At 48.2% G+C, this 23,393-nt stretch overlaps 1 protein-coding gene across 1 annotated transcript in view; it reads left to right on the plus strand.

Moving 5' to 3' along the window:
- The first annotated feature begins 4,162 nt into the window (after positions 1-4,162).
- The window catches only part of LOC146789438 (kinesin-like protein KIF15-A), a 645,535-nt gene continuing 626,304 nt past the window's right edge, over positions 4,163-23,393 (plus strand). The window contains exons 1-3 of the mRNA XM_085631097.1: positions 4,163-4,956; positions 17,847-17,925; positions 18,337-18,423. Of these exons, the coding sequence (XP_085487223.1) occupies positions 4,163-4,956; positions 17,847-17,925; positions 18,337-18,423 (960 nt within the window). The remainder of the gene's footprint in view (positions 4,957-17,846; positions 17,926-18,336; positions 18,424-23,393) is intronic.

Consider the following 23,393-nt stretch of genomic DNA (forward strand, 5'->3'; position numbering starts at 1 on the left):
GAATTTATTTGCCAAACAGCTCCACCAACGCGTTTCAGCCAACAAGGCCTTGGTCACGGTCAGTGAGTCCTTTCTCTATTGCACCTTATATACATCCACTAGATCGTAATGTTGCATTGTGGGTGATGTAGTGCATTTAAAAACCAAAAGTGTGTATAGATCCAGAAGGGTACTCAAATTCGACTGTTAAATAACAGGAAAAGAGAATTTCAACTGAGTTACGGTCTAGTACCAGACATTTCATATAAGTTTGAATTATAGTGCTAGTAGAAAAACGATAAGTGACATTACTATCATGATATCTGACAGTGTAGATTACATGCTCAAGTAATTGTATAGTACAATTATTATATAAGTGGCATAATTAATGTAAAATGCAAAGGTTTCAAAGTCCTATGTTTTCTAGGGCGGAAGTAGAAAAAGGAGGAACACAAACAAGAAGAGAAAGCAAGTTAGTTGAGAGAGTAGAGGTCCCAATCAGGTACATCGGAGATCAACAACTTCATCATGTAACGGGACTTTATTCCAGGTGTACATAAAGTTCTTCGTCATTATTCATGCCTCGCGGGTTCTTCGTTTTGAGTTTAATTATGTAGCGTGATTCAAGTTGGCGAAGTTTCCTGATTCTATTGCCACCTCGCTCATTCACTGGGATGGTGTCAATCCCATAGTAACACATTGATCTCCAGTCCCCCTTCTGGCAGAGTATCATGTGTTTAGCAGTTGCGTAGGCGATGTCTTTATTTTTCACTGCTCGAATGTGTTCAAGAATACGCTTTTTTAGTGGGCAGATGGTGCTCCCCACATATTGCTGTCCACAGGTGCATTCAATGACGTAGATCACGAATTTGGTGTTGCAAGTTATTCTTGTCCTTATTGTTACAATGTTTCCGTTAGGCTCTGTAATAGTTCTTGTGTTTTTGCCAATCTTGCATGCCTTGCACGAATTGCATTTAGTAAACCCATTTTGTTTTTCCGTTAGCCAAGTTGTTTCTTCTTTTTGTACAAAATGGCTTTTGACAAGCATATCCCTGAGAGATTTGGTTTTCCTGTATGTAACAGTTGGTTTGGTGCCAACTAGTTTTCCTATGTCTGGATCTTTCATGATTAGGTGCCAATGTTTTCTGATTTTGCCCATGATGGTGCTGCTTTCTTTACTGTAGGTAGTTACAAATCTCGGTATTTGTTTTTCATCTTCAGGTATTGGTGTCATTTTGGGTATTAGGGTCTCTGCTCGGCTCTTTTTGTCAATTCTTTTTTTGTTTTTCTTGAGAGTGGGTTCTGAGTAACCTCTTTCTCTGAACCTTTCCATGGATTCGTGAATTTTGTCTTCGGCATCTTCTGGTTTAGAGCAGTTCCGTTTTAATCGCATAAATTCCCCATAGGGAATACTGTCCAGAAGGGGCTTGGGGTGGAAGCTGGTTCCGTGCAGGATACTGTTTGTTGCTGTTTCCTTTCTGTATAATGTAGAGTGAATCTGATCGTTCTCAATGTAGATCAGAGTGTCCAGGAAAGGGATTTCGGACCTGCTCATACTGTATGTAAAGGATAGGCCGATTTCATTGTTGTTCAGTTTCTCAAAATACTTTTTGAAATCTTCATCTGTGCCATTCCAAATTAAAAACAGATCGTCGATGTAACGAACCCATAAAACAGTCTTTTCTAGTTCTTCCTGGTTGTCAAGATTCCACGCAATAGTTTTCTCCCACCATCCCATGGTGATATTGGCGTAGTTTACAGAGAAGGAAATGCCCATGGCTGTTCCGCACATTTGTTTGAACAGTTCCTTATTGAAACAAAAAATGTTGTTCGTAAGACACATTTCGATCATGCTGAGAAGCATTTGAGTGTGTTTTTTTTTCGTGATTTTCCTTTGTCTCAAAAAGTAATTGCATGCTTCCAGACCCACCTCATGTCGTATAGATGTGTATAATGAAACCGCATCTATGGTGATTAGCAGAAACTGATTGTTCCAGGATATCCCATTCAAGACACGCAGGAAGTCTCCGGTGTCCCTAATGTAGGAGCTCATGCTGCGGGCTATTGGAGCAAGGAAGTGGTCCACATATTCTGATACGTTCTCAAACATAGAGTCACATGAGGACACGATCGGTCTGCCCGGTGGATGGTGTAGGGTTTTGTGGATTTTAGGCAGAAAGTATATAGTAGGAATAGTAGGGAATTCGTTCGTCATGAATTTCAATTCCTCTGCGCTAATTAGGTTTTCGTTGTGCCATTTGGTTAGTTTTTCATTAAGGTTCTTAATCATTGTGTTCATTGGATTAGTAGTAATCCTGTTGTAATTTGAGGTATTGTTCAATTGTCTGTATGCTTCGTTCAGGTAATCTTCAGTGTTTAGAAGTACTGTATTGCCGCCTTTATCCGCCGGTTTTATTATCAGATTTTTATTTTGCATCAGGTTTTTGATTGCTTCTCGTTCTTTTTTGCTCATGTTCTCTCTGTTTGTAACATTTCTGGTAGTTGTAATTTTATCCAGTTCTTCAATTACTGCCTCGCTAAATTGGTCGAAGCGATTTCCAGGTGGTAAGACAGGGCAATACTTTGATTTCTTCTTAAGTCCGCTGTCTGGTCTTTTGTCTGTTTCTATTGCCAGGTGTTCAAGAAGTTGTTCCTCAGTCATCTCATCATCATTTAGGTCAAATAAGAGATCAAAGATATTTTTTAAATCAGTTGCTTGGTCAATACTTAGCATGGGTTCCTGGTTTGGAGGAGATTCATCATTAGATATCTGTACGTTCATCATCTCTTTGGAGGCTTTGTTTGCGTGGATTTTAGCAAGTTTCAGTTTACGAATATATTTATACAGATCTATCCTCACTTGAGTATGGTCAAAATGACTTTCTGGGCAGAAAGATAATCCTTTGTTTAGTGCGGATTCTTCTTCAGGTGTGAGTACATGTTTAGAAAGGTTAATGATCAGGTTGACATTTTAAATAAAAACACACAATGTCAACCTGATCATTAACCTTTCTAAACATGTACTCACACCTGAAGAAGAATCCGCACTAAACAAAGGATTATCTTTCTGCCCAGAAAATCATTTTGACCATACTCAAGTGAGGATAGATCTGTATAAATATATTCGTAAACTGAAACTTGCTAAAATCCACGCAAACAAAGCCTCCAAAGAGATGATGAACGTACAGATATCTAATGATGAATCTCCTCCAAACCAGGAACCCATGCTAAGTATTGACCAAGCAACTGATTTAAAAAATATCTTTGATCTCTTATTTGACCTAAATGATGATGAGATGACTGAGGAACAACTTCTTGAACACCTGGCAATAGAAACAGACAAAAGACCAGACAGCGGACTTAAGAAGAAATCAAAGTATTGCCCTGTCTTACCACCTGGAAATCGCTTCGACCAATTTAGCGAGGCAGTAATTGAAGAACTGGATAAAATTACAACTACCAGAAATGTTACAAACAGAGAGAACATGAGCAAAAAAGAACGAGAAGCAATCAAAAACCTGATGCAAAATAAAAATCTGATAATAAAACCGGCGGATAAAGGCGGCAATACAGTACTTCTAAACACTGAAGATTACCTGAACGAAGCATACAGACAATTGAACAATACCTCAAATTACAACAGGATTACTACTAATCCAATGAACACAATGATTAAGAACCTTAATGAAAAACTAACCAAATGGCACAACGAAAACCTAATTAGCGCAGAGGAATTGAAATTCATGACGAACGAATTCCCTACTATTCCTACTATATACTTTCTGCCTAAAATCCACAAAACCCTACACCATCCACCGGGCAGACCGATCGTGTCCTCATGTGACTCTATGTTTGAGAACGTATCAGAATATGTGGACCACTTCCTTGCTCCAATAGCCCGCAGCATGAGCTCCTACATTAGGGACACCGGAGACTTCCTGCGTGTCTTGAATGGGATATCCTGGAACAATCAGTTTCTGCTAATCACCATAGATGCGGTTTCATTATACACATCTATACGACATGAGGTGGGTCTGGAAGCATGCAATTACTTTTTGAGACAAAGGAAAATCACGAAAAAAAAAAACACACTCAAATGCTTCTCAGCATGATCGAAATGTGTCTTACGAACAACATTTTTTGTTTCAATAAGGAACTGTTCAAACAAATGTGCGGAACAGCCATGGGCATTTCCTTCTCTGTAAACTACGCCAATATCACCATGGGATGGTGGGAGAAAACTATTGCGTGGAATCTTGACAACCAGGAAGAACTAGAAAAGACTGTTTTATGGGTTCGTTACATCGACGATCTGTTTTTAATTTGGAATGGCACAGATGAAGATTTCAAAAAGTATTTTGAGAAACTGAACAACAATGAAATCGGCCTATCCTTTACATACAGTATGAGCAGGTCCGAAATCCCTTTCCTGGACACTCTGATCTACATTGAGAACGATCAGATTCACTCTACATTATACAGAAAGGAAACAGCAACAAACAGTATCCTGCACGGAACCAGCTTCCACCCCAAGCCCCTTCTGGACAGTATTCCCTATGGGGAATTTATGCGATTAAAACGGAACTGCTCTAAACCAGAAGATGCCGAAGACAAAATTCACGAATCCATGGAAAGGTTCAGAGAAAGAGGTTACTCAGAACCCACTCTCAAGAAAAACAAAAAAAGAATTGACAAAAAGAGCCGAGCAGAGACCCTAATACCCAAAATGACACCAATACCTGAAGATGAAAAACAAATACCGAGATTTGTAACTACCTACAGTAAAGAAAGCAGCACCATCATGGGCAAAATCAGAAAACATTGGCACCTAATCATGAAAGATCCAGACATAGGAAAACTAGTTGGCACCAAACCAACTGTTACATACAGGAAAACCAAATCTCTCAGGGATATGCTTGTCAAAAGCCATTTTGTACAAAAAGAAGAAACAACTTGGCTAACGGAAAAACAAAATGGGTTTACTAAATGCAATTCGTGCAAGGCATGCAAGATTGGCAAAAACACAAGAACTATTACAGAGCCTAACGGAAACATTGTAACAATAAGGACAAGAATAACTTGCAACACCAAATTCGTGATCTACGTCATTGAATGCACCTGTGGACAGCAATATGTGGGGAGCACCATCTGCCCACTAAAAAAGCGTATTCTTGAACACATTCGAGCAGTGAAAAATAAAGACATCGCCTACGCAACTGCTAAACACATGATACTCTGCCAGAAGGGGGACTGGAGATCAATGTGTTACTATGGGATTGACACCATCCCAGTGAATGAGCGAGGTGGCAATAGAATCAGGAAACTTCGCCAACTTGAATCACGCTACATAATTAAACTCAAAACGAAGAACCCGCGAGGCATGAATAATGACGAAGAACTTTATGTACACCTGGAATAAAGTCCCGTTACATGATGAAGTTGTTGATCTCCGATGTACCTGATTGGGACCTCTACTCTCTCAACTAACTTGCTTTCTCTTCTTGTTTGTGTTCCTCCTTTTTCTACTTCCGCCCTAGAAAACATAGGACTTTGAAACCTTTGCATTTTACATTAATTATGCCACTTATATAATAATTGTACTATACAATTACTTGAGCATGTAATCTACACTGTCAGATATCATGATAGTAATGTCACTTATCGTTTTTCTACTAGCACTATAATTCAAACTTATATGAAATGTCTGGTACTAGACCGTAACTCAGTTGAAATTCTCTTTTCCTGTTATTTAACAGTCGAATTTGAGTACCCTTCTGGATCTATACACACTTTTGGTTTTTAAATGCACTACATCACCCACAATGCAACATTACGATCTAGTGGATGTATATAAGGTGCAATAGAGAAAGGACTCACTGACCGTGACCAAGGCCTTGTTGGCTGAAACGCGTTGGTGGAGCTGTTTGGCAAATAAATTCACTTTTGAAAAATCTCTTCCCTGAGTGCCGCATCTTTGGATTTACATATATATATATATATATATCTATATATGTGTGTGTGTGTGTGTATATATATATATAGTGTGTATATACAAAATCGCACCAGTGTAGTTATGGTTGAGTTTCTATAGGAAAAGTATTTTGTTTTCTTAACTTTGGTGCAGTTTAAATCTGCACAAAACATTTTTAAAAAGTTCAAGCACTTTGAAGACTTCTTTTCAAGTTTCTTACTAATCTATCAAGTGTCGGCCAAGAAAAAGGGGGAGTCAAAGTATCATTTCCCATTTTTCTACCCAGAAGAAGTTTAGTTCTTCTATACAGGAAATGCAGCTGAACAGAATTACACCAAATTAGGCACAAAATTAGAACTTTACTCTTGGAAGTGCTTTTAAAAAGAAAAAAATAAATAAGTTTGGTGTATTTCCGTTTAGTAGTTTTCAAGAAATTAGCTTTTCAAGAGGGACTCCAATTGGGCTTGAATTGGTGCAATTTTAGAAAACAATGCACTTTGACAGTTAAGAATCCGCAGATCCACTGACCTAAAAATGAAACAAAACCCATATCCTATTTGCTAAGGGAGATTTATCTCCCTTCAGCTTTTTTTTTATACAAAGCAATATGAGTGCTTGCCACAACCTTGGAAGAAAATGTTGCAGAACGCATTACTGAACTGTTAGAGTCGGGGATCTCTGGTTGGCGCAAGGTTGCCCTTGTGTCAAGCAGGAACCCTCTCCTCCACGTCAGGGCGCAGGATAACCCCTCGCGAATGACCCTTGCTCACCCTCTAGGTGCGTGGCGTGAGCAGCCAAGGCGATTCCTCAGGCGTTGTTGGTTAAGCACTTACAATCGCACACACAGTAAATACATCAATCCCCCCAGAAACGGACACCAGACTTGGATATATATAAAAATACGCTTCTTTATGTAAAAATAGGTATATATATCTCAGCAGACTTATCACAAGACCAATAACGTTTTCGCTAGGCCACCAGGTTATACAGCAGGCAAATGTTCTTGGTTCGTAGTTTCGAATGGATACTTTGTAGTCTCTCGCAAATGTTACTTGTAGTTCCAGTACTCACAGAGATCGGTTCCTGCGAACGGGGAAATAAGGCGTTGCGGGCCCCGAGCCCGATACTGGAACTTCTTTCGTGATGGGGAGAGTCAGCACAGGTCGGTGCGACTCTCAGCTTGGAAACTGTTCTTGGGTCCTCAATCAGCAGGTGTGGGCAAGTAGGCAGGCGCGGCCCGCGACCCTTTAGCACGGCGGTGCAGGAGGGTCTCCACAGCGGGGGCGGCGCGGCCTGAGGTGTCCGGGGATAGCGAAGCGGGGTCGCAGGGCACAGTCAGTGCAGCTGGATGACCCGGCGTAGATCACAGTCGTCGGACGGCTTCCGGCGGGAGGGATGATAGCGCGCTCAGCGCGCTCCAATGGCAGGCGGTGACAGGGGTGCAGGCGGCCTAGCCCGGGGACAGAGAGCGGCTCCGGACGGAGCGGGGTTCTCACGGGGTTGCGGCAGGCGAGCTCCTGAGTGTCACGGCCCTAGGAGGGGCGATGAGGGGCGCAGTCTCGTTTCCAGCGGGATGCACACACGGCTCGAATTGGAGGACGAGCAAGAAGCACAGAGAACCCACTGTTCCTGGGGTTCAGTTCAGGGGGCAAGCTCAGATCAAGCCCTTGGAGAATGTTCAAGCACAAAGTAGCAAAGTCTTTTTAGTAAGTCTCTTCCTCTCCTTTCTCAGCAAGGCAAGCAGCAGGCCAGCTCCTCCGGCGTCTTCTTCTCCTTCTAGTCGGGCAGAGGTTCTTTGTGGTAAACAGGATTCTGATTTCTTAGGAGCCAGGCTCCTACTTTTATACCATGATTCTTTTGTTCTTTAGCGCCAGGGGGCCTAGGCCTGGCTCAGTCCAGTTCTGGAGCACTTTGTTATGGTGACTCTGCTCTTTCGTTTCAGCAGCAGGGCAGAGACATCAGCCGCCCCACAGGGGGTGGCGCCGGCTTTGTGGTGGCAGAGCACAGGTCTATTCAAGAGTCAAGGTGTACTCCTCCCACCCATCCAGGTGTAATCTCTCTACCCACCACCTGGCAGCCAACCTGTCTCTGGGGAATCCCCAACCCTGCTCCTTACTGTTGCCAGGCAGAACACATACACACAGCAGAGGCGGACTGAGATGGTCAGGTCAGTAAATACTAACTTTCTAAAAGTAGTATTTACAAACCCAGGATATTAAAATAGACTTGACTACAAGAAGTATTTTATCATCCTGAGTTCAGGCATACTAAACTTGACACTTCTACCATGCTCTCTGAGTCCACTGGGGTCACAGCGTCGGCGTGATCCCGGCAGCCCATTCTGGCCTATGGAGAGCAGGTAGCCTTCAATAGTGAAGAACGAAAATGGCTGTAATTCACTACTAAGACATGCCACACACATCAGGGCATGTCCTACCTTATGCCTACAATGCACCCTGCCCTTGGGCCTACCAGAGGGGTGGCTAATATGTAGGTAAGGGAAGGTTTAGGGACTGGCAAGTGGGGGCACTTGCGCAGTCAGCGCGACGGTCCCGGACCGCGCACAGGGTCTGCGGTGGCAGACCCTAGACACATTTTACAAGGCCGCTTCCGTGGGTGGCGCAACCAGCGCTGCAAGCCCACCAGCAGCATTGGCATTCACAAGCCCTGGCACCCCTGGTGCACTTTACTGGGGACTGACAGTGAATCCAATAAACCAATCATGGCCATCAATTACAGGTACATTTTACCTCGGGAGCACTTGCACTGCGGCACGGATTAGCCGTGGCGCAGTGCCCTGAGCGGACAACACCAGCAAAACAATCGAGGCACACCATCAAAAAGTGGAAGGGAAACTCACGCCAAGGTGCCAGGTCTAACACGTATCCCCTCCAGCTGAAATGTGGGGAGAACTACCCTTGCCCAGGGGGTTCCTCGTCACTAAGGCGGAAATACCTGGACAGACCGTCAGCGTTGGCGTGATCTGTACCAGGACGGTGTTCCACCGTAAAGTCCATACCCTGTAGGGAGATGGACCACCTCAACAGCTTCGGGTTTTCACCCCTCATTTGCATCAACCATCTGAGGGGCCTGTGGTCCGTCTGAACCCGGAAGTGAGACCCAAACAAGTAGGGTCTTAGCTTCTTCAGCGCCCAGACCACAGCAAATGCTTCTCGCTCAATTGCACTCCACCTACTTTCCCGTGGAAGTAACCTCCTACTGATGAAGGCTACGGGTTGGTCCCAGCCCTCCTCAGTCATCTGTGAAAGAACAGCCCCTACACCATGCTCTGAAGCGTCTGTCTGCACTAGGAATTCCTTGGAGAAGTCAGGGGCCAAGAGCACGGGCGCCGTGCACATGGCAGTCTTCAGGGTGTCGAAAGCTTTCTGACAGGTGTCAGTCCAAATCACGTTCCTGGGCTGCTTCTTCGAAGTCAGCTCTGTCAAGGGGGCAACGATCGTTCCATAACCCTTGACAAACCTCCTGTAGTACCCAGTGAGCCCCAGGAAGGCCCTCACTGCGGTCTGCGTCTTGGGGGGTTCCCAAGCCAGGATGGTTTCAATTTTGGGTTGCAAGGGTGCCACCTTGCCACTCCCCACTTGGTGTCCCAAGTACACCACGGAACCCTGCCCGATCTGGCACTTGCTTGCCTTGATCGTGAGGCCTGCTCGGCGCAGCGCCATCAACACTTCCCAGAGGTGGCGCAGGTGTTCAGGCCAGGTGGCACTGAACACTGCGATGTCATCCAGGTAGGCGGCACTGAACGCATCCAGCCCAACCAGTACCTGGTTGACCAACCTCTGAAAGGTGGCAGGGGCATTCTTCATCCCAAATGGCATGACTCGGAACTGGAAGTGCCCATCTGGTGTAGAGAATGCGGACCTCTCTTTGGCCCCATCGGTCAAGGCGATCTGCCAGTACCCAGACGTTAAATCAAACGTACTGAGGAACCGGGCAGCCCCCAGCCGATCAATGAGCTCATCAGCTCTGGGGATGGGGTGCGCGTCAGTCTTCGTGACTGAATTGAGTCCTCTGTAGTCCACACAGAACCGGAGTTCAGGTGTGGCTCCCGGCGCAGCAGCCTTTGGGACCAAGACCACGGGGCTGGACCAAGGACTGCTGGAGGACTCAACCACCCCTAGCGCAAGCATTTTGGAGACCTCCTCCTTGATGCAAGTTCTGACCCGGTCAGTTACCCTGTAAGCCTTGTGCTTTACAGGTAAGCTGTCTCCTGTGTCCACATCATGGACGCACCAATCTGTGACACCAGGAACCAGGGAGAATCGGTCGGAAAACTGTCCCAGCAAGTGGCGGCAGTCTTCCTGTTGTTCGGGCGTCAGGGTGGGTGAGAGGGTAACTCCATCCACTGACCCATCTTTCTCAGAGGCCACTAAGAGGTCAGGAAGAGGCTTGGTCTCCTCTTCCATTCCATCATCAGTGGCCAGCAGCATGCCCACTTCGGTCCTCTCTAAGTGGGGCTTAAGGCGGTTAACATGTAGGACCCTCAAAGGGTTCCTGGGAGTCTGCATGTCCACCAAGTAGGTGATAGGACTTTTGCGCTCCACAACCTCAAATGGACCTGTCCACTTATCCTGAAGTGCACAAGGCTCCACTGGGGCCAAGACCCACACCTTTTGTCCAGGTTGAAGCTCTACCAGAGTGGCATTCCGGTCGTACCACCGCTTCATCTCCTCCTGGCTGGCTTCCAGATTTGCCTCAGCAAGTTGCCTGAAACGCCGAGTCTGGTTTCGGAAGGCCAGCATGTAACTATATACATTCTGGGGAGGTTTCCTGGGAGATTGCTCCCAGCCTTCCTTTACCAAACTCAGAGGTCCTCTTACCGGGTGACCATACAGAAGCTCAAAGGGGCTGAACCCTAGAGACTTCTGCGGCACCTCTCGGTAAGCGAAGAGCAGGCATGGCAAGAGGACGTCCCACTTACGCCTCATTGGACCGTCCAGGCCCATGATCATGCCTTTGAGGGTTCGGTTGAATCTCTCAACCAACCCATTTCCTTGGGGGTGGTAAGGAGTGGTGAACTTGTAAGTTACCCCACACTCCTTCCACAGGGATTTCATATACGTGGATATGAAATTGGTCCCCCTGTCGCTCACCACCTCTAGAGGGAATCCCACTCGGGAGAAAATTCCCATCAGTGCCCGTCCCACCACGGGGGCCGTCACTGTTCTCAGAGGGATGGCTTCAGGGTACCGGGTGGCATGGTCCACCAAGACCAGGATGAACCTGTTGCCCAGGGCTGTCTTGGGGTCCAGAGGCCCCACAATATCAATACCCACTCGTTGGAATGGCGTACCGACCACAGGGAAAGGTTGCAGAGGAGCCTTGTGCTTCCCTCCGCTCTTACCACTTGCCTGGCAAGTCTGACAGGTTCTGCAGTAGGAATCGGAATTCTTGTGCATCTGGGGCCAGTAAAAGTGGGTGACAAGCCTGTCATAGGTCTTGTCCATCCCCAAATGTCCTGCTAACGGCACATCATGAGCCAGCCCCAGTAGGAAGGTTCTGAACTTCTGGGGTACCACCAGCACACGGGCTGACCCAGGTTCAGCAGCCTTAGGCTCGGAATACAGGAGGTCACTCTCCCAGTACACGTAGTGTGTTTTGGCCTGAACACCATTGGCCTGGTCTGCAGCCTGTTGCCGCATACCCACGAGAGAAGGGCATTCTTTCTGCTCCCTGCAGAATTCCTCCCTGGAGGGACCTCCTTCTTGCTGCCAATGGGTCAGCTCAGGCAAGTCTCCCAGTTCGGCAATCTGTTCCCCGGTAGGCTCCAGAGCATCCCCCTCAGGGTCTACTTCCTCCTGGGCCGTGGGAACTTCGGGGGCCGGTTTCCCGCGCCTCCTGCGCCTTCTCCCTAAGGCCGGTTCCTGGACCTCTCCCTCAGGCTCCAGGACCCTCTCAACACCCCTACTGGCTGCCATGGACCGGGTGGTCACGCACGCCCAGTCGGGTAGACCCACCATCCTCAGATGCGTGGTCTTCTCCACCTTTTCCCAAGGGGAGCTCTCCAGGTCGTTCCCTAGCAGACAGTCTACAGGCATGTCAGTTCTCACAGCGACTTGTAGAGTACCAGAGACCTCCCCCCACTCAAAGGGATCTTGAGCCATTGGACAACGACTCTCTACGTTGTCAGCATTGACAACCCTACAGTAGGCATTGGGTACAATCTGCTCTTGAGACACCAGGTGTTGCCTCACCGAGGTCACGCTGGCTCCTGTATCTCTAAGAGCCTCCACCTTCCTTCCATTGATGGTCACCACTTGCCCATATTTCTTAGTGTTAGAGGGCAGGTAGGTTACAGGGACCATCTCACTGTCTCCTAGCGAGACTAGGGTCATCTGCCCGGGACCCCCACCCTCCTGGACTGCTACTTCCTCCCCAAAGTTAACACTAGCTACTTGCCGGGGTGGAGCACCAGTGGGTGCGGTCTTACCAAACAGGCGACACTTAGGATCAGAGGCAATGTGACCCGGGTCACCACACTTATAACAATTGAAGGGCCCCTTTGGAACAGGTCTACCTGTCGGGGCCCCGTTCTGCTGCGGGGGTGGGGGAGGCTGAGAACCCTTCTGCTGGTTCCCTTGGGAATTACTTTGGGGGCCTTTTTGGAACCCCTTCTGTTTACCCTTGTCCCCCCCACTCTTCTGCTGGGGACCCTGCCCACCTTTGGCGGAGTCTCCCACTTGACCCTTGTGGACCCTGGTGCTGAGCCAGCGGTCCGCCTCCTCAGCAAGCTTCCTCGGGTTGGACAGCTTGCTATCAATCAGGTGCTGGCGTAGCTCAGGAAAACATTGACTGGACAAGTGCTCCCAAACAATTAAATCAAGCAGCCCTTGATAATCATTCACTTTGCTACCCTTCACCCAACCATCCAGCGCTCTGCAGAAAAAGGTCACATACTCCACATACGTACTCTCAGGGATCTTCTTCGTCTCCCTGAACCGCTGTCTATATAGCTCCGGAGTTAACCCATACCTGGTCATTAAAGCTTCCTTCATATGGGGGTATGAGGTTTGGAGATCTAAGGGTAAATCTAACAGTGTGTCACGCCCTTCAGCAAGGAACCTTCCCCACAACCCCGCTCCCCAGTCTTTCTCAGGGACCCGGTGTGAGGACATGGCCACCTCGTAGGCCCTAAACCACTGCCCTATGTCATCCTTTCTGAAATACTCCTTTACTACATCTTTGGGGATGTACACCTTGGACTCTACCTGCACTGGTGGAGTGCTGCCACCAGAAGGAGCGGTGTCCAAACTTTTCGCCTTCAGCTCCAACTCCTTCAATCTGATATCATGATCCATTTGGCGTTGTTGTGCCTCCAGGGCCAACTTCTGCTTTTCCATTTCCATTTGTCCTGCCAACTTTGCCATCTCCATTGCATGCGCCCTGTCGGCTGCCCTGTCTGCCAGCTCCTCTGGCGACCGGACTCTGCTGGGCTCCTCAAGGTTGTCGGGTGGAACGATGTCCCCCGCATTCCGTAGGTCTCGTGACTCCTTCCAGGCTCTCAACGCCTTGGTGTACTGGGGCTTCCTCTTGCATCCAGCATGGGGGACTCTGAATTGTACACTGTAGCCTTTCAATTGCTCCATCGTGTAGCCTTCCAGTCTCTCCCAATCCACCTCATCTATTCCAGAAATCACAGAGAGTGCTCTTCCAGCGGAGTGCGAGCCAGGCATGGTTGCAGTAATAGCAGATGTCTCAACAAAGTTCAACAATTACAAACCTGTGGCTGCGTTATTTGGTCTGCTCTCACTATCTGGTGATTAATAATTCACTGTATGCAAATTACAAGTGCAAATCCGAAATCCCACCCGCTGCCAACAATGTTAGAGTCGGGGATCTCTGGTTGGCGCAAGGTTGCCCTTGTGTCAAGCAGGAACCCTCTCCTCCACGTCAGGGCGCAGGATAACCCCTCGCGAATGACCCTTGCTCACCCTCTAGGTGCGTGGCGTGAGCAGCCAAGGCGATTCCTCAGGCGTTGTTGGTTAAGCACTTACAATCGCACACACAGTAAATACATCAATCCCCCCAGAAACGGACACCAGACTTGGATATATATAAAAATACGCTTCTTTATGTAAAAATAGGTATATATATCTCAGCAGACTTATCACAAGACCAATAACGTTTTCGCTAGGCCACCAGGTTATACAGCAGGCAAATGTTCTTGGTTCGTAGTTTCGAATGGATACTTTGTAGTCTCTCGCAAATGTTACTTGTAGTTCCAGTACTCACAGAGATCGGTTCCTGCGAACGGGGAAATAAGGCGTTGCGGGCCCCGAGCCCGATACTGGAACTTCTTTCGTGATGGGGAGAGTCGGCACAGGTCGGTGCGACTCTCAGCTTGGAAAGTGTTCTTGGGTCCTCAATCAGCAGGTGTGGGCAAGTAGGCAGGCGCGGCCCGCGACCCTTTAGCACGGCGGTGCAGGAGGGTCTCCACAGCGGGGGCGGCGCGGCCTGAGGTGTCCGGGGATAGCGAAGCGGGGTCGCAGGGCACAGTCAGTGCAGCTGGATGACCCGGCGTAGATCACAGTCGTCGGACGGCTTCTGGCGGGAGGGGTGATAGCGCGCTCCAATGGCAGGCGGTGACAGGGGTGGAGGCGGCCTAGCCCGGGGACAGAGAGCGGCTCCGGACGGAGCGGGGTTCTCACGGGGTTGCGGCAGGCGAGCTCCTGAGTGTCACGGCCCTAGGAGGGGCGATGAGGGGCGCAGTCTCGTTTCCAGCGGGATGCACACACGGCTCGAATTGGAGGACGAGCAAGAAGCACAGAGAACCCACTGTTCCTGGGGTTCAGTTCAGGGGGCAAGCTCAGATCAAGCCCTTGGAGAATGTTCAAGCACAAAGTAGCAAAGTCTTTTTAGTAAGTCTCTTCCTCTCCTTTCTCAGCAAGGCAAGCAGCAGGCCAGCTCCTCCGGCGTCTTCTTCTCCTTCTAGTCGGGCAGAGGTTCTTTGTGGTAAACAGGATTCTGATTTCTTAGGAGCCAGGCTCCTACTTTTATACCATGATTCTTTTGTTCTTTAGCGCCAGGGGGCCTAGGCCTGGCTCAGTCCAGTTCTGGAGCACTTTGTTATGGTGACTCTGCTCTTTCCTTTCAGCAGCAGGGCAGAGACATCAGCCGCCCCACAGGGGGTGGCGCCGGCTTTGTGGTGGCAGAGCACAGGTCTATTCAAGAGTCAAGGTGTACTCCTCCCACCCATCCAGGTGTAATCTCTCTACCCACCACCTGGCAGCCAACCTGTCTCTGGGGATTCCCCAACCCTGCTCCTTACTGTTGCCAGGCAGAACACATACACACAGCAGAGGCGGACTGAGATGGTCAGGTCAGTAAATACTAACTTTCTAAAAGTAGTATTTACAAACCCAGGATATTAAAATAGACTTGACTACAAGAAGTATTTTATCATCCTGAGTTCAGGCATACTAAACTTGACACTTCTACCATGCTCTCTGAGTCCACTGGGGTCACAGCGTCGGCGTGATCCCGGCAGCCCATTCTGGCCTATGGAGAGCAGGTAGCCTTCAATAGTGAAGAACGAAAATGGCTGTAATTCACTACTAAGACATGCCACACACATCAGGGCATGTCCTACCTTATGCCTACAATGCACCCTGCCCTTGGGCCTACCAGAGGGGTGGCTAATATGTAGGTAAGGGAAGGTTTAGGGACTGGCAAGTGGGGGCACTTGCGCAGTCAGCGCGACGGTCCCGGACCGCGCACAGGGTCTGCGGTGGCAGACCCTAGACACATTTTACAAGGCCGCTTCCGTGGGTGGCGCAACCAGCGCTGCAAGCCCACCAGCAGCATTGGCATTCACAAGCCCTGGCACCCCTGGTGCACTTTACTGGGGACTGACAGTGAATCCAATAAACCAATCATGGACATCAATTACAGGTACATTTTACCTCGGGAGCACTTGCACTGCGGCACGGATTAGCCGTGGCGCAGTGCCCTGAGCGGACAACACCAGCAAAACAATCGAGGCACACCATCAAAAAGTGGAAGGGAAACTCACGCCAAGGTGCCAGGTCTAACATGAACTCTGGAACTTAGTCCCGAAAAAAATTGAAAACCCATATAAGGGGCAGGTTGAGAACATCTTGATACCCAGGCTCTGAAAGATGACCCCCACCTGCATTAAAATTAAAAAGAAATGTAGATTTCTTGCATGATCCTCAAAGAAACTTTGAATCCCAGTGAAGCCCTCACTTGTGGATTTGAGGATCTGCATTAGGATCCTCCAATGTGTAACCAGCCAAAGACGCTTGAACAGGTCTGCAGTACAGGGGCATGGCAGCTTGCCCTGGATCCGTGGATCTACGACACTGCGACCACCTGCCATTGCACAGGACATGCCAACAGAGTAACTTGCACTGCAAATGAAATGCTTATGATATTCCTCCTGGCAGCACAGCAATCCTCTAATGTGCAGAATGTAGACACAGCAGCATCTGGTTACATGTCCCACGCAGTGTCTAAAATAATGGGGTCAGAGCCCCCTGTACTTATCCTCAAAAATGTATTTGTTCATGGGGTGACTTCAAAAGGAACCCTTTCAAGTACCAAATAATCCCTTTCAACCCAGCCCGGCTCCAGGCGTCAGAAGGGGTAAATGCGCCCTTTGTGTGATGGCAGGAGACAACCTATACAAATGTAAAGTGTGAATGAAGTCTCCCAGCCCAGGAAGACAATCAGTATGTTGATTAATGCAGATGTAAGCCCCGTCACACACAGCCTTTCGTATGTTGTGGTTGTCTTGAAAGTATGCATCAAGTGTAGCTGTCACCCAGGTCAGAAGTCGATTGGAGTCAGGCTAAAAAGCACAAAGTCATAAGTACAGAGAAATGCCCACTTTCTAACAGTGAAATTTCTAAAATAATAATCTCAACTCCAACTACACCAGTAATCAGGATTGATCACCACTATTTAAAACATACCAAACATGGCAGCACTACTCTTTTTAGATCAGTAATTACCACCTAAGAATGTATAAGGGAATTTCCAATGCTAGCCTATGAGAGGAATAGGCCTCACAGCAGTGAGATACAAAATAGCTGTTTGTCACTACCAGGACATTCCATACAATAAAGTCCTATGTCCTACCTTTTGCTTTCACAGAACCCTGCCCACAGGGCTACCTAGGGCCTACCTTAGAGGTGACCTATGTGTAGTAAAAGGGGAGTTTAAGGCTTGGCAAGTAGTTTCAAATGCCAATTCAAAGTGGCAGTAAACTGTGCACTCGGGCTCTGCAATGGCAGGCCTGAGACAGAATTGACAGCCTACGTCCTTTGGCGGCACCAGTTGTGCTGCATTCCCACTAGTAGCATTTATTTTACAGGCCCTCGGAATATGGTGTACCACTTTTCATGGGGCTTACAATTAAATCAGATATGCTGAACAGGTGTAAACCGATCATACCATGTTTAGAGGAGAGAGCGCATGCACTTTAGCACTGATTAGCAATGATAAAGCGCCCAGAGTCCTAAAGCAAATAAAAAGGTCAGAAAAATAATTGGAGGAAGGTATAATGTTTGGAGATAACTCTGCAAAAAGGGCCACGTCCAACAAAGGTTGTCCGTAAAACTGCTGTGTAGTTTAGTTTTAGTGTACTTCTTTAATGGCGTTGAGTCTTTAGTTGCTGGAAATCAATACCATGTTAGATGCTTGGAGGGTATAAGAGATTCTTACTCGCTTTTTCCAAATTATCATCTTTCTCTGATAATTCTTATATTGCTTGAATTATTATCTGTAAACTTTATCTAGAACTGTATTCCGCGCTACAACCACCGATAACTACTTCCTTCCTATTTTGATGTTTATGTGGTAAGACCATTTTTGATGATGAAGATTGAACTTTCAAACCTCTCCTTTTTTCTAGGGAGCTCATAAAAGTCCTGGAGGAAAATGCAAATCTGAAAATAGAGACTTCTGAACTGATGATACGGTGTGATCAGCAGGTAACACACAATAGTATTTACAATGGAATGTTGATCTCAGTAATTTCCTTTAAGTTCATTGCTGCATAAAAGAAACCATATTTGTGATGGGCAGGCCCTCATTGCGTTTTTTTTTTTTTCTTAAGTAATAGAACACTTTGACGACTTCTTCAACCATGCCATTTGAATTCCCACTAACAGATTGCATAATAAACCCTTTACCTGACCACAGATGGCCACATGTAATTGCATTAAAATGCTATAAAGTTAAGAAGGCATTTAGTTGATTGTTTATACAAGTTTCAACTTTTTAGCTTGTTCGCATCTTATGCAATTCATCTTTTAATTCTTTATTTAACTTGAGCATAGATAAACCAGGCAAGTTGAAGAGGTTGTTTTTTCAATTTCTATTTTAATAGTTTTCTTTTGTAGTTTTTGCAGTTGCAGAAACTGGAACAAAATGTGGCTTCTACCAAAGCAGTTATTGTGGACCTTGAGAAGACGAACGCTGAGGATAAGGTAGAGTAATGTATTTCATTTTGTCATTTATAGTCATTAAAATATTTATTTTGCAAATATAGTATAGTGCACTCCTAAACCTGTCAAAATATGCTGTTTTCTGCCCATCTTAAAACATTGCGCTCCCTCCTTTCTTTTACAACGTTCTGCCCCACCCAAGGCCATGCCCCATTACCCTTTTCTCTGCTCCCTTTGAAGCAACGACCTGATGCGATGCATCGCTGTACTATGGCTATGCTGGTATTTTTTCTCTCAAAATGCCCTCTGGGATTACACTGTGGTACAGTGGTGGTTGTTTTTCTTTCCCCTTATCAACATGTCCATCTATAACATAACTCGGCAAAACACAAGGTGCTATTTACACTGCCTATAGACCTAAATGCACTGCTTGCTCTGCCTGAGCCCAAGTTTTGTAAAAGTGTATATTTCTTAATAGAGACTTCTAACTGCAGATTCCTCACCTTGTAAATGTCCTCGGGTGCCAGACAGGCTCCGTAAACTTTAATAGCAATTCCCTCACATTTTAGCGGGTGGCATCGTACTGCTACCCGTTGTGTCCACTATAAGACTGCCACCTCCGCGCTCTGATGTCAGTTCCATTCTTTACGCACCTTTCGTCTCCGATCTGGAGCTAAAAATGTTCTCTTGACAGAACTTTCCATCGGGAAAACTTGTTTAATCCCTCGCAATTCTGTGTGCACATATGGGTCCCAAAACTATAGGGTTTAAACCATGTTGTGATTGTCAACAACCGATGTCTGTGACGGTCACACATCAAGTGTGCCTGTAGTTCCTTGGCCCCACTCATAACACAAAGTCTCCCTCGTGTTGCGGTAAAATAAACTGTAAGGCCATTCAAGATCGTATTGGCAAGTTCGCTGTCCCCAAACTCTGGAAGAAGTTTCAGAAGTGATTGTGGGGTCTGGGTTTCTTTACCACCCTGTTATGATGGTCCCCCACTGGTCACATCACCCACCAAAATACAAAAAGACCGGGGTAGTCGGAGAGAGAAGTTTATTTCGCGCAGAGCTGGCACCGTCTGCCCAGCCTGTTAGAGACCAAGGCAGAGTGAGCCCCAAACAACTGTGAAAACATGGTATATATAGTTTACAGTGTTAAAATACATGGGCACATTTCCAACTGGTTAGAACCTGTTACACGAGTCCTTGAGCACGGGCAAGAGGAAAAGAATGTGCAGACCTCATCATATCTATGTGAGGAAAGTACAGAATTGGCATGACCTCGTCCTTGAGTGAGCAAAAGACACACGATTGATGGGCGGAATGCAGAACAAATCAAAACATTCATCCCTAGTCGAGAGATCTGGGTTCAATTCATCATTCTTTTCCTCACCATGCCACCCCGGTTTAGACCTGGTCATATGCAAATCAGTCTTGACTCTGTGCCTCATGGGAACAGTCCAGCCTGACCTGCCAAGCCAGCTCCTCTCTGGACCAGAAACAAGCATCCTAGGACCGATTTCGGGGTTTCACCCCTCTTCAGCCAAGATAGCTTGATTCCAGTGGCACAGTGAGCCCAGGGCATACCTGGCGCACTTAGGGCGAGAAAGCAAAAGACACACAATTGACATTGTTCTGCAGTCAGTCCAACTGTTGTTTTTGCATTTGTCACACGAGTGGGACAGGTATGCCCAGACGTGGGTCCCGTACTCTCCATGCCACTGGAATCAAGCTATCCTGGCCGAAGAGGGGTGAAACCCTGAAACTGGTCCCAGGATGCTTATTTCCAGTCCAGGGAGGACTTGGCTTGGTTGTTCGGGCTGGACTGTTCCATGAGGCACAGGGTCAAGACTAATTTGCATATGGATGGGTTCTAACTGGAATTGGAAAGGTGAGCAAAAAACGATGGATTTAGGCCCAGATCTCTGTACTGGGGTAAATGTATGACATTGTTCTGCATTCTGTCCATCAACTGTTGTTTTTGCACTCGTCCTTGAGTGAGGCACCTGAAACATTGTGTCATTTGATTACAAAACAGCAACTTAGCTTCTTATAGAATTACAACTTGTAGGTTGCTAGTGCAAAAGAAATGGCGTCAAGTAATACAAAGAACATGACGCTTATGCGGAGGCAGCAAAATTGCAGCAATGTGAAAACTTTAAACAGGATTTTGAATTCCCACAGATCCTCCTTTTGAGCATTGCTCAAGGCTGCGAACAAGTAGAAGCAGAACAGGAGACATCATTATAGGAGAAGCTACGCTGTAGATGAAAGGGAAGAGGCTCTGGGAGATGACCCGGAAAATGTGACGGCCTGTCAGTCAGAACACTTTCATCAATCCTCATCAAACCAAGTACTTGATCTTGCTGCATTAACATCTTATTGGTATCTTTGATAGAAATTTGGGGCAGTCGACAGGCAGAAAAACATAAGGAGCAGCACATCGGCAAACATTCTATATATAAACAGCAGGCTAATATTAAACCGCCTGTAGCTGCAGCAATTAAGACCAATGTCCAACCCCATGTTGACAGAATGTCCCAGAACCAACCCGAACCAACCCAACCCAACCATGTCCAGGCAACCTGGTCTTGGCGAATCCCATCTGAAATACGGTGTAGGCTTTGTATGGCAGCATAAACATTTGGAGCATTGTCGGGTATATATACACAAAAGGAGCTTCCAATGACCCTACATACTCTACCCCGATCTGCAAGTGTAATGTCTAAAACCATTCTGTTCTGAAGGGTCATGGGTCATAAGACAGTCCGCCTGCATTTCTGCTGTGATGTTAGCTAAGGCCCCTGTTGTCTTAATAATCACCGCGTCTACCACCCTTATTAACTGGTGGACCTGGACTCTATTTATCATTGGCCCCCAGAGTTGTACCAAACCCTTCATTGCATCAAGAAACTGCTGGATGGTGGTATCTGTCTGATCAACGTGTTTCTGTTGTACTACTCTTTTATAACGGGAAAAGTTCACTCCTCTCTTCTGTAACAAATGCTTATCTGGTAGAGACTACTAGCTGCAGATTCCTTCACGTAGAATTATCCCCAGGCGTGAGACTGGATCCGGAAACTTTTTTTGCCACAGCATCCCTGCCTGCCGGGGAGGGGCGTCATCACGCGACTCAGCCCAGGCGTCGTCCACGTACGTGACTTCAGCGAGGTCACATAAGACGCACCCACGTCAGTTTTTTCCTTTTCCGCGTGCAACGCGGATCCGTACTTTACTACGGGCCTGTTTAGGGCCCCCCTTTCTTCCATTCTTTCGGTGGAACAGTGTGCGAATGCCTTCGGGCTTTAAAACTTGCACGTTTTGTGGGCGTCTAATGTCAGCGATGGACCCTCACCTCATTTGTATGTGGTGTTTGGGAGAGGATCACGGCACCACAGATTGTGCGGCGTGCCAAAAGTTGAAGCCGAAGTCGCGGTGGGAGCGCCGAATGAAGCTTCTCTCGGCGCGTCTCTCCAGGTCGACGTCCTCCCCTCGGTCGGCTTCGGCGGACGGCTTCATGTCCAGCCGTGGTCGTCGTCCTCTCCTTTCTCCGATGTCACGTGAGCGTCGCTACCCTGTGGGTAAGTGTCGCAGTTTGTCCCCGGGGGTTGACTTCTGGCCTACCGGGGCGTGAACACTCCGCGGGTGATGTGGCACCCACGTGTCGTCCTATCCACCTATCCAAGATGGAGACTTACGCGGCTGTGCAGGCCTCGCTAGTGTCTCCTCCTCCTTCCCCTCCTGAGGTGTTGGCGGATCCCTCGCCCTGCGCAAGGCCCTCCGCAGCGCCGCCGGTGGCTCCGTTGCCGACTGGTTCGGATCCAGGCTTGGAGGATGTGGTGCTGTTGGGGTGCAGCTCCTCTGAGGCACCTCCTTCAGGCCACGGCGTCTCTGCCTAGCCGCAAATCCCTGCAGGAGTCCCTGTGGTGTCGCGGGAGGTCACCGGGGCTCGGGTTGCACCCCCGAGCCCCTCTCGGTCCCTTGGCAGGGTGGCCCTGTCTAAGGCCGAGGTGACGCTGCTCCAGCGCCGGCAGCAGATGGACCGTGCGGAGCCACAGGGGTCAGTGGACCCTCCTCGTCACGGTCGAGGGCGGACCTCTCCGGGCCCCTCTCATACCTCTCCACAGGCGGCTGCCTCATTGGAGGGCGAGTCGGAGGTTGTATCGCCCGTGGCGCTGCCACTGGGCCCATCTCGTTCCCCCACGCAGGTGGTTGCCTCGGCGGGGGTAGGGCCTGTGCGTCTCCAGCTCTACTCCGGTCTCCGCTCCGGTGCAGGATGACTTGGAGGTCCCTTGGCACCGGCATCCTGCCTTCAAGCAGCGGATTCTACGGCTCCGCGCAGGGGTCGTACCACGGATTTGTCTTCGGATGCACCGGCACCTTCTGGCGCCTCATGACCCGGCGTGTCTTTCCCTTCACCCCTCCGCCGCCAGCCCCCTTTTGCGGACTGCTTTTCCCTCCCTGCCGCCCTTGTGGACTCCACCGTCCTGCGAGGCCCGCTGGCTGGACACTTTTGGACGCAACATTTTCGCCACGACCAGCGCGGCCCTGTGGGCCCTTACACCTTGTGTGTGTAGGCTAGGGGCTCCTCCTGTTTGTGGGACTTGGCTGAGTCTCTGGGGTCTTCAGCGTCCCAGGAGTCTGCTCTGGTGAATTTGCGGCATCATGCACTAGATAGCCCGGAGCTTGCGGCGTTTATTCTCCGCTCCGCCCTGGACATCTGAGGTGCTGGGCCGGGCCATGGCTTCCTCAGTCGCTCTCCGTCGCCATGCTTGGCTTCGGGACGTCATATTCCCAGAAAATATTCAGGGGAAGCTCATTGATCTCCCATTTGATGGCATCCTGTTGTTCCATGCCCCGGCCGACTCCGCAATCCAGAGGTTTTGGCAGGGCTCCGTCCTCCTCCTCCTCTGCCTTGTCCTCCTCCTCGTCCTCCTCCTCCTCCTCCGTCCCCTCCTCAGTGACTTCTGAGTTGGGTTCCCTCTGGGCCTCCTTAGGCCGGCTGTTCTG

Source organism: Triturus cristatus, chromosome 10 (genome assembly GCF_964204655.1).
Source record: "Triturus cristatus chromosome 10, aTriCri1.1, whole genome shotgun sequence".
Taxonomy (NCBI): Eukaryota; Metazoa; Chordata; class Amphibia; order Caudata; family Salamandridae; genus Triturus; species Triturus cristatus.